The sequence below is a fragment of the Sceloporus undulatus genome, chromosome 5 (genome assembly GCF_019175285.1).
Source record: "Sceloporus undulatus isolate JIND9_A2432 ecotype Alabama chromosome 5, SceUnd_v1.1, whole genome shotgun sequence".
In the NCBI taxonomy this organism is placed as follows: domain Eukaryota; kingdom Metazoa; phylum Chordata; class Lepidosauria; order Squamata; family Phrynosomatidae; genus Sceloporus; species Sceloporus undulatus.
The window spans coordinates 177,052,474-177,064,844 of record NC_056526.1 but is presented as its reverse complement, the minus strand read 5'-3'; the positions used below and the strand labels follow the sequence as shown (position 1 = coordinate 177,064,844).

General features: G+C 41.3%; 1 protein-coding gene across 1 annotated transcript in view; it reads right to left on the bottom strand.

Annotated features, from left to right (window-relative positions):
* The window catches only part of FAM13A (family with sequence similarity 13 member A), a 181,100-nt gene extending 171,957 nt beyond the window's left edge, over positions 1–9,143 (bottom strand). The window contains exons 1-2 of the mRNA XM_042467129.1: positions 8,931–9,143; positions 3,701–3,890 (exon numbers count right to left, since the gene is read on the bottom strand). Coding sequence (XP_042323063.1) covers positions 3,701–3,890; positions 8,931–8,957 — 217 coding nt within the window. The 5' untranslated portion in view covers positions 8,958–9,143. The remainder of the gene's footprint in view (positions 1–3,700; positions 3,891–8,930) is intronic.
* Between the last annotated feature and the right edge of the window lie 3,228 nt (positions 9,144–12,371).

Here is a 12,371-nt window from a genome sequence, read left to right as displayed (position 1 = left end):
GAAAGAGTCCATAGTTTGTTGTTGTGTGCCTTTGAATCATTTCTAACTTATGGAACCCTATGATGGGGTTTTCTGGGCAAAGGTTTGCCATAGCCATCCTCTGAGGCTGAGAGAGTGTGACTTGCTCAAGGCCACCCAGGGGGGTTCCATGGCTGAGCAGGGATTCGAACTGTGGCCTCCAGAGTCATAGTCCAATGGACTGAAGTAGTGTGACTTCTTGTGGTACAGGTCCTTGAGTTTTGCAGAGTCTTTTCAGTTGTTACTCCAGCTCTACTAATTCCATTCGTGGGGGTGGGGGGACCTGTTTGTAGCTATTTCTTGGACTTGTATTAGGGTGCTTCAAAGGTTTTTTGAAAACAACAATCAGGGCATATTTTGCTAAGGGGCCCTATGGTCTGAAGGCAATTTCCCTCCTTTCCAAAAAAAAGAAAAAAAAAGCCACTACAAAATTTACTACACAATACTTAGTGCTATAAGTGCGAAATTGCCATTTTGTTGATAAATTGATGCACTATAACTTTTTTTAAAAAATGAAAAGAGAAAGGTGTGAAGGATACTTTTTTGTTCAGTTATGTCTCAGAATTAAAAAAGAATCTCACTTGAGGGTGGGGATAAAATGTTGAAATGGGTGGCAGGCATGGCCAGAAAATAGTTTGGGACATCAGAAACCCCGTCTGGATATTTTTAAAAACCCTAAAAGCCACACAGGGCGACGAGGAGGACAGGGCATCGTAAAATGTAGAACATTCAAGAAAAATATAGGCTGCTATCAAATAAAACCTAAAAATGCTCATATAAATGTAAATTCATGCTTCTTAGTCATGCTCAAAATAGAGGACATGCTGGGCAAAAGGTTGAAATGTAGGACATGTCCTGAAGATACAGTGACAAATACATCAACCATCCAACACATTTGCCATTAGACAGAGCTCTGAAAAGTCGCGATGAACCGCATTATCACTAATGAACTTGCTCATGTTTTGAGATCTCTCTGTCCCACGACCATCACAGGTACATCTGTGGGAACATGAGAAAGGACCTCCTCAGTGGTTGACATCAAACTCTGGAATTCACTTCCCAGAGAAAATAGACTAGCACCCTCCCTACTTTCTTTTTTCAGAAAAGCAACAACTTTTCTATTTTGACAGGCATTTGATAAGTGATGATACAGTATAAGGCCCATCTTACACAATGTGCTGCATATTGCTAATTGTTGTGTATTGGTGTGCATCTTAATGATTTTATGTTTTGACCTGGTTTTGGTTTTTTTTCTGATTGTTTCATTATGTTTTTACTTTTCATATTTTGTAGATTGTCAACAATGTTTTTTAATCATTGTAAGCCACTTTAAGTCCTAATCTAAGAAAAAGACGGGATAGAAAATAATAATAATACAGTGGACTCTTGGTATCCACTGGGGTTTGGTTCCAAGACTCCCCGTGGAAACTAAGATCCATGGATGCTCAAGTCCCATTAAATATATTGCATAGTTAAATTGTGTCCCTTATATCAAATGGCAAAATCCAGGTTTTGTTTTTGGAATTTATATGTTTTTGGAATATTTATCATTGATGGATGCTTGAAACAATGGATAAAAAAATCTGTGGATATGGAGGGCCAGCTGTGATGATGATGATGATGATGATGATGATATTTTCTATCCTGTCTTTTTCCTGGATTAGGACTGAGAGAGTGTAATCATCATCGTCATCATTGTCGTTGTTGGATGACAACTGGTCACGCTGGCTGAAGGATTCTGGTAGCTGTAGGCTAAAAAAGCAACTTTTTAAAGTTTTAAACACTTATTACATATCAGACAAAAGGCCCTTTTCAAAAGAGCATGAGGGACCAGTAGGAGAGCAGGACACAGAGCATCTTACATAAAATGCAACATGTCTTCACAAAGAGTTACTTCTGTTTAACCAAAAAAAGTTCAGCTTGTTGCTTTATTATCTTCTTCAAATCCCACAGGGAACAAGAAGCTGTTTTAAAGAAAATGCATTCTGTAAACAGGAGCCTGCACTTCTCAACTGTGAACTAGTCATTTACTAGAAAATTGGGTGGTGCAGCTAGAGTCAATTCTTTATGCAGAAATAATCCAGTTTGACACCACTTTAACTGCCATGGCTGTATGTTATGGAATTCTGGGAATTGTAGTTTGTGATGGCATCAGAGCTCTCTGACAGAAAACTACAGTTCCCCAAATCCCATAGCATTCAACCATGGCAGTTAAAGTGGTGTCAAACTGGACTATTTCTGCAGCCCAGATGCACCCTTCATGGGGTTGCAGCAGAATACAAGAGGTGAGAGGGAGGTGTTTGCCACCTTGATCTCCTTGCTGCAAGGTAGAAATACTTATTTGGAGTCAGATCACTGGTATGCCTAGTCCAGGATTATTCTAACTGCAACCAGTTCTGCAAGATGTCAGAGCTCCAAATTCTGAGCATAAGACCAAATTGAAATGGCTTGTTGCAAGTAAAGAAACTATTTGAAAGATGGAGAAAGGTTTTAGCATATCCTTTTGCCTGCAGTGCTGGCTTTATACAGTACAAGGAATTTTTGTAAAGTATGGGAGTTTTCAGTCTGAAATGTCATAATGACATTCTTAGTTCAATTTACCAACACCCAGATCTCATCCATGCAAAGATGATTTACAAATGTGGACAAAACTCAGATGACAAAGACAACTTGCCCATAATCACATATTGAGTCCATGAGTCAGGACATGAATTTGGGTCTCATTGGTCAGCTACTTAGCTTTTTGTTGTTGTGTCGCCTTCAAGTCATTTCCAACTTATGATAACCTTAAGGCGAACCTATCCTGGGATTTTCTTGGCAAATTTATTCAGAGGGAGTTTGTCATTGCCATTTTCTGAGGTTGAGAGAGTGTGACTTGCTCAAGGTCACGCAGTGGGTCTCCATGGCTGAACTGGGAATCCAACTCCTGGTCTCTAACATCAAAGGTCTAATGCTTAAACCACCACATCATGCTGGATCACCACTAGAAAATGTCCAGCCAGGTCTGGGAGTCTTGTGGGAAGGGAACTACTCTGGAGTCTTTTCCTTCCACTGCTCAAATACTTAATATAAATATTTGGGTGAGGCCAAATGATACAGCTACCTTGCTGAAGACAAACAGGTCTGGGGTTCCATGAAAAAAAGAGAGGTAGCATGCAAAAGTAAAATAAATATGCACACATCTGCACTGCCAATTTAACCTACTTGAATAGTCCCTGGACAAAGATGTAGCGGTTTGAGCATTGGGCTACGACTCTGGAGACTAGGGTTCAAATCTCAGCTTGGCCATGTCAACCAACTGGGTGACTTTGGGCAAGTCACACTCTCTCAGCTTCAGAGGCAGACTGAACACAATTTCATGAAATTGTCAGCATCAGAAAATTTCAAATTCCCAGTGTTTTCTCCCCACTCCCTCTCTGTAACCATGATCATTACGGAGATTAAAAAATTCAGACTTTGATAAAATCACTTCCTTCCACTAATGCTCCTCAAATCCCCTAGCCAGCATGGATACAGACCACACTGGTTGGAAGACTCTGGTAACTGTTGTCCCCCAAAAAACACAACTTCCCCAAACTCTCAAAACAATGCATATATGCAGATAGAACAGACATACCTTTTACTGTTATACCTTTCTTTCATCTTTTTTTTTTTAAAAAGAGGCAATCAGACAGGAGCTTACCGTGCTGAGTCAGGTATTCAACAATATCCCTCACGACATCTGGAATGCCATTTGTGCTCAATCCCTGATGCTGAAGCTCCTGAAGGCTCACCCCGAACACTTTCCTACAAGAGACGCCCCTTTGCCCTTTCATGGGTGCACCTGCAATCTTTTTCATGTCTTCTTTCAGCCTCACCGCTGATTTACTTTGCTTGAAAGAGCAGAGGAAGAGAGAGCAATCGGTCAGTGTGACTACAGGGGGCTGCATGGCTCTAGGAGACACAGAACTGCTCAAATGCACAGCAAAGCTCCCACAGGGCAGGATGTCTCAGAAAAGATCTGGGACAAAAACATGCATACGCCCATGCACAAAGAAAAAGGAAAAATAGGAAATGCAACAGGAGGAGCTTCTCAATGGGTAGCTGAGCAACCGGAGTGGATAACTTCTAAGTCCACAAGTTGCATCACCAGAGCAACTGTGGGTGGAGTGGAAATAAAAATACAGTCTATGAATGGGAACCACCTGCACTGAAACATCAGCTTAAGCAGAAATACAGATAAAAATAAAAACTCGAGTAAGCATTGCTTGGCACTGCAGCAGCGTGCCACTAGTCTACAAGCTGTTTTCATACATCTATGGTAGGGTCGCCGTAAGTTAAAGCCCACTTGAAAGGGCATAACAACAACACTGTACCACAACAAAGAGTTTATTGCAATTAGTCCTCTGTATCCATGCATTTTTTATCCAGAGATTCAAGCATCCATGGCTTGACAATATTAAAAAATTTATATAAATTCCCAAAACCAAACCTTGATTTCGTTATTTTATATAAAGGACACAATTTTACTAAGCCATTATATTTAATGGGATTTGAACATCCACAGATTTTGGTATCCAAGGGGGGTCCAGGAGCCAAACCCCTAGTGGATACCAACGACTCACTGTACTATATATAGTTTCATCTTACTGTCTCATTATCTATAGTGTAGTGGTTTCAGTATTGGACTAGGAATCTGGAGACCAGGGTTGAAATCCCAGCTCTGCCATATAAACCCACTGGGTGACCTTGGGCAAATCACACACCAGTAGTATAGTACTCTAGGTAATTATCTTTCTTCTTGTAACTATAGAAGCACGGTGTTCTGAACATTTTAAATTAAGTTTTTGTTTCTTTCTATACTATTTATTTATTTAGGACTATTTAGCCTGATGAAGAATTGTGGAGAATCCCAAAGCTTGCACTCTTGTGTAATATTTTGTATGGTCCAAATAAAGGCATTACCTAACTCTGATTTTTCTTAGCATACATGAACTACTCACTGCATTCATTTCTGGAGGTTTTTCAAAAATTCTAAACCAAGTACAGACAATATATGAGCCACCAAGTTGAAAGCAGCCCAGTGAGACCAGAAAGGTACTTAATAAGCTTAATTCCACAGTCCCTGGCAACCTGGGTGCAGGGAGAGCTTTACTGAGACCTGCTGGACCACAGTAGCTGGAAGTCTTCATTCTCCTTGATGGGCCATACTTTACATGGATCTGCTATAAACCACTATGACTATGCCTGCACTACAGAAATAATCCAAGTTGACACCACTTTAATTGATATGGAATTCTGGGAACTATAGTTTTGGGAGACATCTAGGGCCTGAACAGACAGGCCAAAATAAAGCTGCTTTGGGTCACTTTCGAGGCATGCTGTTTAAATGCTGCATGCATCCTAAGAGGCTGGAAGCTGCGCCAAAGCCACGGTCCAGTCCTAAGGACTAGAGTGCAGCTTTGGTGCAGCTTCTGGCCTCTTAAGATGTGTGTGTCATTTAAACAGTGTACCTTCTCTATCAGAGATCTCTGGGGTCACAACAAACTAATTTTTGCTAAATTCCATAGCATTGAGCCATGGCAGTTAAAGTGGTGTCAACCTGGATTATTCCTATAGTGTCGACTCAGCCTATGATAAATGTTACAGTGTAATCCTCAATGATGCAGACATCTCTGTTCTGAAGAAAGTGGGGGGAACTGAAGAACTATTCTAAAAGCATTCCAATTATGGGACAGAACCAAGGAAGACTGAGCAGAATGTCCCTTTCTGGTAAGGTTACCAGGTGTCCCTTATTAAAAGGAATATCCCTTGCGGATCAGAAACTTGTCCCTTATAGGGACCCCATGTGTCCCTTATTGCATGGGATATCTTGTATTTGTGAGCTGAAAAGCTTTTCATTTTAGCTAGACTGAGCAAGATACCAAAAAATATCAAATTTTGGAGTGGGTACCCTTCATAAAGACAGAAATATATACATTGTTATGTATCAGTGTGGACAATATGTTAATATTACAGAGAATCACATGGCTAAGTTAACTGAAATAATTTCAATTGGTATTTACATGGAACACAACTTGTGAATAGCTGCTACTTGATTGTTAGTCCTGCACATCAACTGTCCCTTACTATTATTTTGAAAACAAGGCAACACTAATTCTTGCTCAACATCATTGAAGAATAAAGGGAGCAATGCTCTGAACACTTTCCTAGGAGTAAGTCCCACTGAACTCTGTGACATCAGCATCTGCACAGAAATGCACAAAACCATGCTGAAAAGACTCAAAGGGAAAGATGCAAGAGCTGGAAAGAACAGGAACTGCATGATCATACTTTTTAAAAAGTTATTTACGTTATGTTCTGTCATCTCAGAACAGCAGAGGAAGCTATTACCTGAATACAGTAGTGTCTGGGTAAATAAATTTAAAAACCTAAAAAATAATAGTTGAAAAAAAGCAACTATCAGCATTGTTTTCAGATAGATCCTGGATCCTAGAAGAATACTATGAGATCTGAAATTGATTTAAAAACACTTATTAAAACAGGTATTTAAAAAAAGCACTGAACTGTTCAGCATGCACCTTCCTCAGTGGAAAGGGAGAGATAAGTAGTATCCCATGGGAATTACAGAATACACAAGGTGTAGCATCAGATTCAGAGGATGGTACTGGAAAGGTGGTACAGTCCTCTAAATCAGTGCCTCTTAAGCTATCTGATGTGTCAGACTTGCAGGGATTTCTGCCCTATGTGTCAGGGACTGGCACCATATTTGTGGCCACTGACTACAACTGGAAATTTCTTGTGGACCAGTGCTCGATGGCTTGTGCTCCATGGACCACTACTTTCAGTAGCACTGCACCAATTCAAGGCCGTATAATGAAATGCAAGATATAGGATGGGGGACACCTGGCTGAACAAGACTACATGAGAAAAGGATCTAGGAGTCCAAGTAGACCATAAGTTGAACGTGAGTCAACAGTGCGATGCAGCAGCTAACAAGGCCAATGCGATTTTAGGCTGCATCAATAGAAGTATAGTGTCTAGATCAAGGGAAGTAATAGTGCCACTCTATTCTGCTTTGGTCAGGCCCCACCTGGAATACTGTGTCCAGTTCTGGGCACTACAATTAAAAAAGGACATTGAGAAACTGTAGCGTGTCCAAAGGAGGGCGACTAAAATGGTGAAGGGTCTGGAAACCATGTCCTATGAGGAACGATTTAGGGAGCTGGGGATGTTTAGCCTGGAGAAGAGAAGGTTAAGAGGTGATATGATAGCCCTGTTTAAATTTGTGAAGGGATGTCATGTTGAGGAGGGAGCAAGCTTGTTTTCTTCTGCTCCAGAGACTAGAACGCAGAACAATGGATGCAAACTGCAGGAAAAGAGATTCCACCTCAACATTAGGAGGAACTTCCTGACAATAAGGGCTGTTCGACAGTGGAACAAACTCCCTCGAAGTGCGGTGGAGTCTCCTTCCTTAGAGGTCTTCAAACAGAGGCTGGATGGCCATCTGTCGGGGATGCTTTGATTATGATTTCCTGCATGGCAGGGGGTTGGACTGGATGGCCCTTGCGGTCTCTTCCAACTCTACGATTCTATGATTCTATGAGTAGGCATCAAGTCTCTATAATGAAAGAACAAGTCTTTTCTGCATAAACACACCCATTTTGGAAGTTGTCAGCTTAAATAGTGAAAATATATAACTAAAACAACTCTGAACATCAAGACTGTGGTGGGGGCAAGTTAAATCTTGCTTTTTCTTAAATGTGTATGGGCGAAACTGCACACTGTAACCAATATATAGTGTATGGATAAAGAGTCCTTTCTTTTTCACACACAGCTATGCACGCACAGACTCAAACCAGGCTTTCCTTCCCAAACTAGTTTTCATTTAAAAATTCAGCCAGCTTGCATAGGGACTAAAGTAAGGGATGTGTGGTTGCATTTTTTTTTTTTTAAAAATGCTGCTTTTAAACATACCAATATCTGCAGCAAACATGCACAAACCTGCTTAGGAGTAATAAGCCCCTTTTGAGATCAGCCGTACTGAGGATTACAGGAGCCATTGTCACTAAGAAAGTCTAACAGAAAAAGAACGTAAAGAAAAAAAAATCCAATAAGTGTGTGTGCGTGCGTGGGGAAATCCTGCTTTTAGAAACAAATTTGGTCCCCCTCCCCACACGTGAATACAGAAAGGGTCAGCCACTTACACAGCCCTCCTTAACTGTAAAGCATTGCAAATAGCCTAACTACAGAACACTGTGGAAGCAACTTTGGGAAAGCACAAAGAAGCAGAACTGCAAACATATGATACTGTTAGGGTTTAAGGGATAGGGACAGGAAGATGTCAGAGCAATATCCAGTGCATTTTTGTTCAGAGGTAAATTTCACTCAGTTCAATGAGGCTAACACTCATGCAGCCTTAAATTACTACAGTGTCAATCCTATACCCAGTTGCTTGAGACTAAACTCTATTAACATGGTAGGATTTTCAGTATAATGTAGAGGAATGCACAGCTAAAAAAATCTTCAGTATTTTTTTTAACAAATCAGTAACAGAAAATTGCATCTTCTAAATGGCGTTTCTGTTGGGATGGTTTTGGAAGGACTTGAAAAGCATTAGGGGGAGTGAGAGAGAGAGAGAGAGAGAGAGAGAGAGAGAGAGAGCAGACTTTCAGGGTGGGTTAAACACACACACACACACACTCTCTCCATTGCATCATCTGACCCAGTGAAATTAAGTGGAACTTAACACTGGAAGATCACACAAGTGGTTCATTCTATGGCAAAACAGAAATGCCAGTTTGCCACACATGTTACTGGATGTTTTCCCTGCCTGCTGGGCAAGTCTGCCCAATATTCAGACCACCCAGATCCCTCCTGCCTGCCACTTCTCAGCCTCCATGCACAAATCGCCATAGACAGCCTGTACTCACACAGATGGCTAATGCGCCTGCTCCCATTCTTTCAGAGCTGTCTGGAAGAAGTGATGCCGAAGGGATGAAAGCATTAAGTGACAGATTGCGAGAGATTCCCAGTCCTCCCTTCAACCAGCCACAAAACCCCCAAAGCTTTGCATTTCCTTTCTGGCTCAAAAACCAGCCAGCAGGCCTTGAACATTTCTCTCCAAAACAGCAAAGTTCTCCATGGGGCTTTGGATACACATGGCTGGAGTCAATGCTCTGAGACTGAAATCTGAGTCAGAGGCTCTGGCATTGGCAGTCTGGCTAAGTCACATGACTTTCAGAGTCATCAGCATCTTTTATGGGCACTTCCAGGGATTTCATGCAAGGAGGCTGGCTTTCTCTGGAGATGCTTCGCCCCAGTGGTGCACAAGGGGCCGCTGCTTCTACCCAGGAACCTGAGCAGATTTGGAAAACCATGTTCTCTTTCTGACTTCACCTTCATGGTTTTTTCCTATCCACCATCCCATTTCAAAACTTCTAACTTTAGATTCCTCCAGTTCCTGCCTGCTGATTTAATTTCTTGGATTATATATATCGAACTGTGGCTATCACCCACTATTGCACTGTCCTTTTTACCACAATTTGAGTTTGCTTGGTTTTTTTTTTTTGGGGGGGGGTGTTAATAATTTTTGGTAATATAAGTGCAAACAAAACAAAACAAACACACAATATACAACATACATTATTGTCTGGTGCCTTCAAATCATTATTGATTTATGGTATCCCTATCATAGGTTTTTCTTGGCAAGTTTTTTTCAGAGGGGGTTTGTCATTGCCATCCTCTGAGGCTGAGAGAGTGTGACTTGCCCAAGGTCATCCAGTGGTTTTATTTTTTTTAATGTTCAAGTGGGGAATCAAACCCTGATCTCCAAAGTCATAGTCCAACACTCAGACTACTACACCATGCTGGCAACATAAATACAGTTACAATACTAAGTACTCCAAGCTACCCACTCTTCTCCCTACATAGCAAATATTAAACAATTGACTTGCTGTCATCCAAATCAAAGTCAATATAATAAAAGAAAGACATACTTTTTTATACTACTAGATTTTGCTTATATCTTCTGACTTAGAATCTTGGGGGAAAAGGGGAATCCCCCTTCAATCTTCATTTTGCTAAAATGACATTATATTTAGCTTATAATAAGAATACCATACCTACAAATCTATTTTACCGTGATTTGTGTTTGAATGTTAGCAACCCAGTTCTCCAAAAGCATTCAGGGAGATCTGATACATTTTCTATGGATTGATGATGATGATGATGATGATGATGATGATGATTATTATTATTATTATGTCAGAGCTGTGTTTTCAGGTTACATACAAAGTGGCAAGATTTTGTGTACCTGCTATTACTTCTAGGAAAGTAATTATTAAAAAGTTAATAATTATTATATTGAGCTTTTTCTTTTAAATGTTATAGTGGCTATATGTGTGGTATTCCCCCCCCCCCGTTTTAGCTGTTTACTTTCATCCAGAATTGTATGTTATTGAATATTATTGAACATAGCTGTGTTATTTGTAAAACAGTTGTGATTTTTGATGATAATAAACTTTAAATTAAAAGTACAGAGCTAACGAGGTGTAGTGGTTTGAGCACTGGACTATTGACTCTGGAGAATAGGGTTCAAATCTCCACTCAGGCAGGAAACCCATTGGATGACCCTGGAAAAGTCACATTCTCTCAGGCTCTGATGATGGAAATGGTAAAGAAAACTCTATGGTAGGTTTGCGTTAGGATCGCCATAAGTAAAAAATGACTTAGAGGCACACAACAGCAATAACAAATAATATGATAAATGCTTACCTGGAAGTAAGTCCCTTGAAGCATGACAGAACTTGTTTTCTGAGCAAACGTGAATAGGAATGTGCTGCACCTTTCTTGACCACTGCATGTTTTACAAAATTGGTGGCTAGAAGCAGGCTTGCAAAACTGTGGTTAAAGTTAGCTACCACACCATTTACATTAACAAATGGTTCAGATGCAACACTTGTGGTTAGTTCCTAAAAGGAAAGTGTTGATGACAGGAATGAGACTGTATGATAGAGGAAGAGGGAGATCTTAATTTCCTAACTGTGGATGGAAAACAGAAGATAGTAGTACCTGCGCTGAAACATAAGTGTATATTCAACAGGAGAAAGTGACAAGATCAAATGATGGCTTCCACAATATGATGACCGCTCAGATTTCAGTAACACTTCAGATGTTCAGCACATAAAATCTTCCACACTTCTTCAGTGATTGACTGATTGGTCTAGTTCTCAGAGCTGCTTCACTGTTTACAGCAGAGGTGGACAACTTATGGCCCTACAGTTGCTACTGGACTCTTAAATTCCCATCATCCTTCACTGCATTGGCTTTGCAGCTGCAGCATAATACCATCACAAGTAGTCCACCAGTTCTGTAGATCAGTAGTTGCCAAGCATTGGCCTCCAAATGTTTGGGGCTTCACTTCCTAGAATTCCTGACTGTTGGCCAAGCTGGCTCAGTCTTCTGGGAGCTGAAGTCCAAATACCTGGAGGGCCAAAGTTTGCCCACCTCTGCTACAGATTTAAAAGACTTCAGGGTTTAAAATGATCCTAACCTATGGGGAACTTGTAGTGCTTCAGCTGTTTTGGCTGTTTTCTATCAGCATCACCCAACATGGGCCGCATCTACACTGCAGAAACAAATCAGCTTGACACTGCTTTAACTGCCATGGCTTAATGCTATGGAATTCTAAGATTTGTAGTTTTGTGTGATATTTTCTCTTCTCTGCCAGACAGCTCTGGTGCTACAACTAGGGTTGCCATATCCCGCCTTTGGGCGGGACTTTCCCGGTTTTGGGCGGGTCTGCACGGTCCCGCCCAGGTTTGCCCCCGCCCCCGGGATTTCCTCCGCCCCCGGGCTGAGGGGAGGATTCCCTCCCCCCTTGGGCTCCGCCGCCGCCGCCGCTTCAGCGAGGCCGGGGCCCAGGCCGGGAGGGAAAGCCTCCCCTCAGCGAGGCTCCTATTCAAATGTATGACACAAAAAAAGTGTCCTACATTTGAAAATTTTGTCCTACATTTGTCCCGGTTTGGAGGTCCTGACGTATGGCAACCCTAGCTACAACAATCTACATATGCCAGGATTCCATAGGATGGAGCCATGAGTGTTAAAGTGGTGTCAAACTGCATTAATTCTGCTGTGTGGCAGCAGCCTATGGAAACTGTAATCCAAAACATCTAGATGGCTGGAGTTGCCCACTCTTAATTTAACAAGGCTTCCTGCTTGTATCATCCTGGCAGGTCGTGTGATGGATATTGCTACAAGTCAGGTAGGAAGGTGTGGTATAAAGCAATTGCTTTTATCAAGCCAATAAAAATATTATGAATTTTGTGTATCATGTATGAATCCAGGGCCAAACCAACCATGAGGCTGAATGC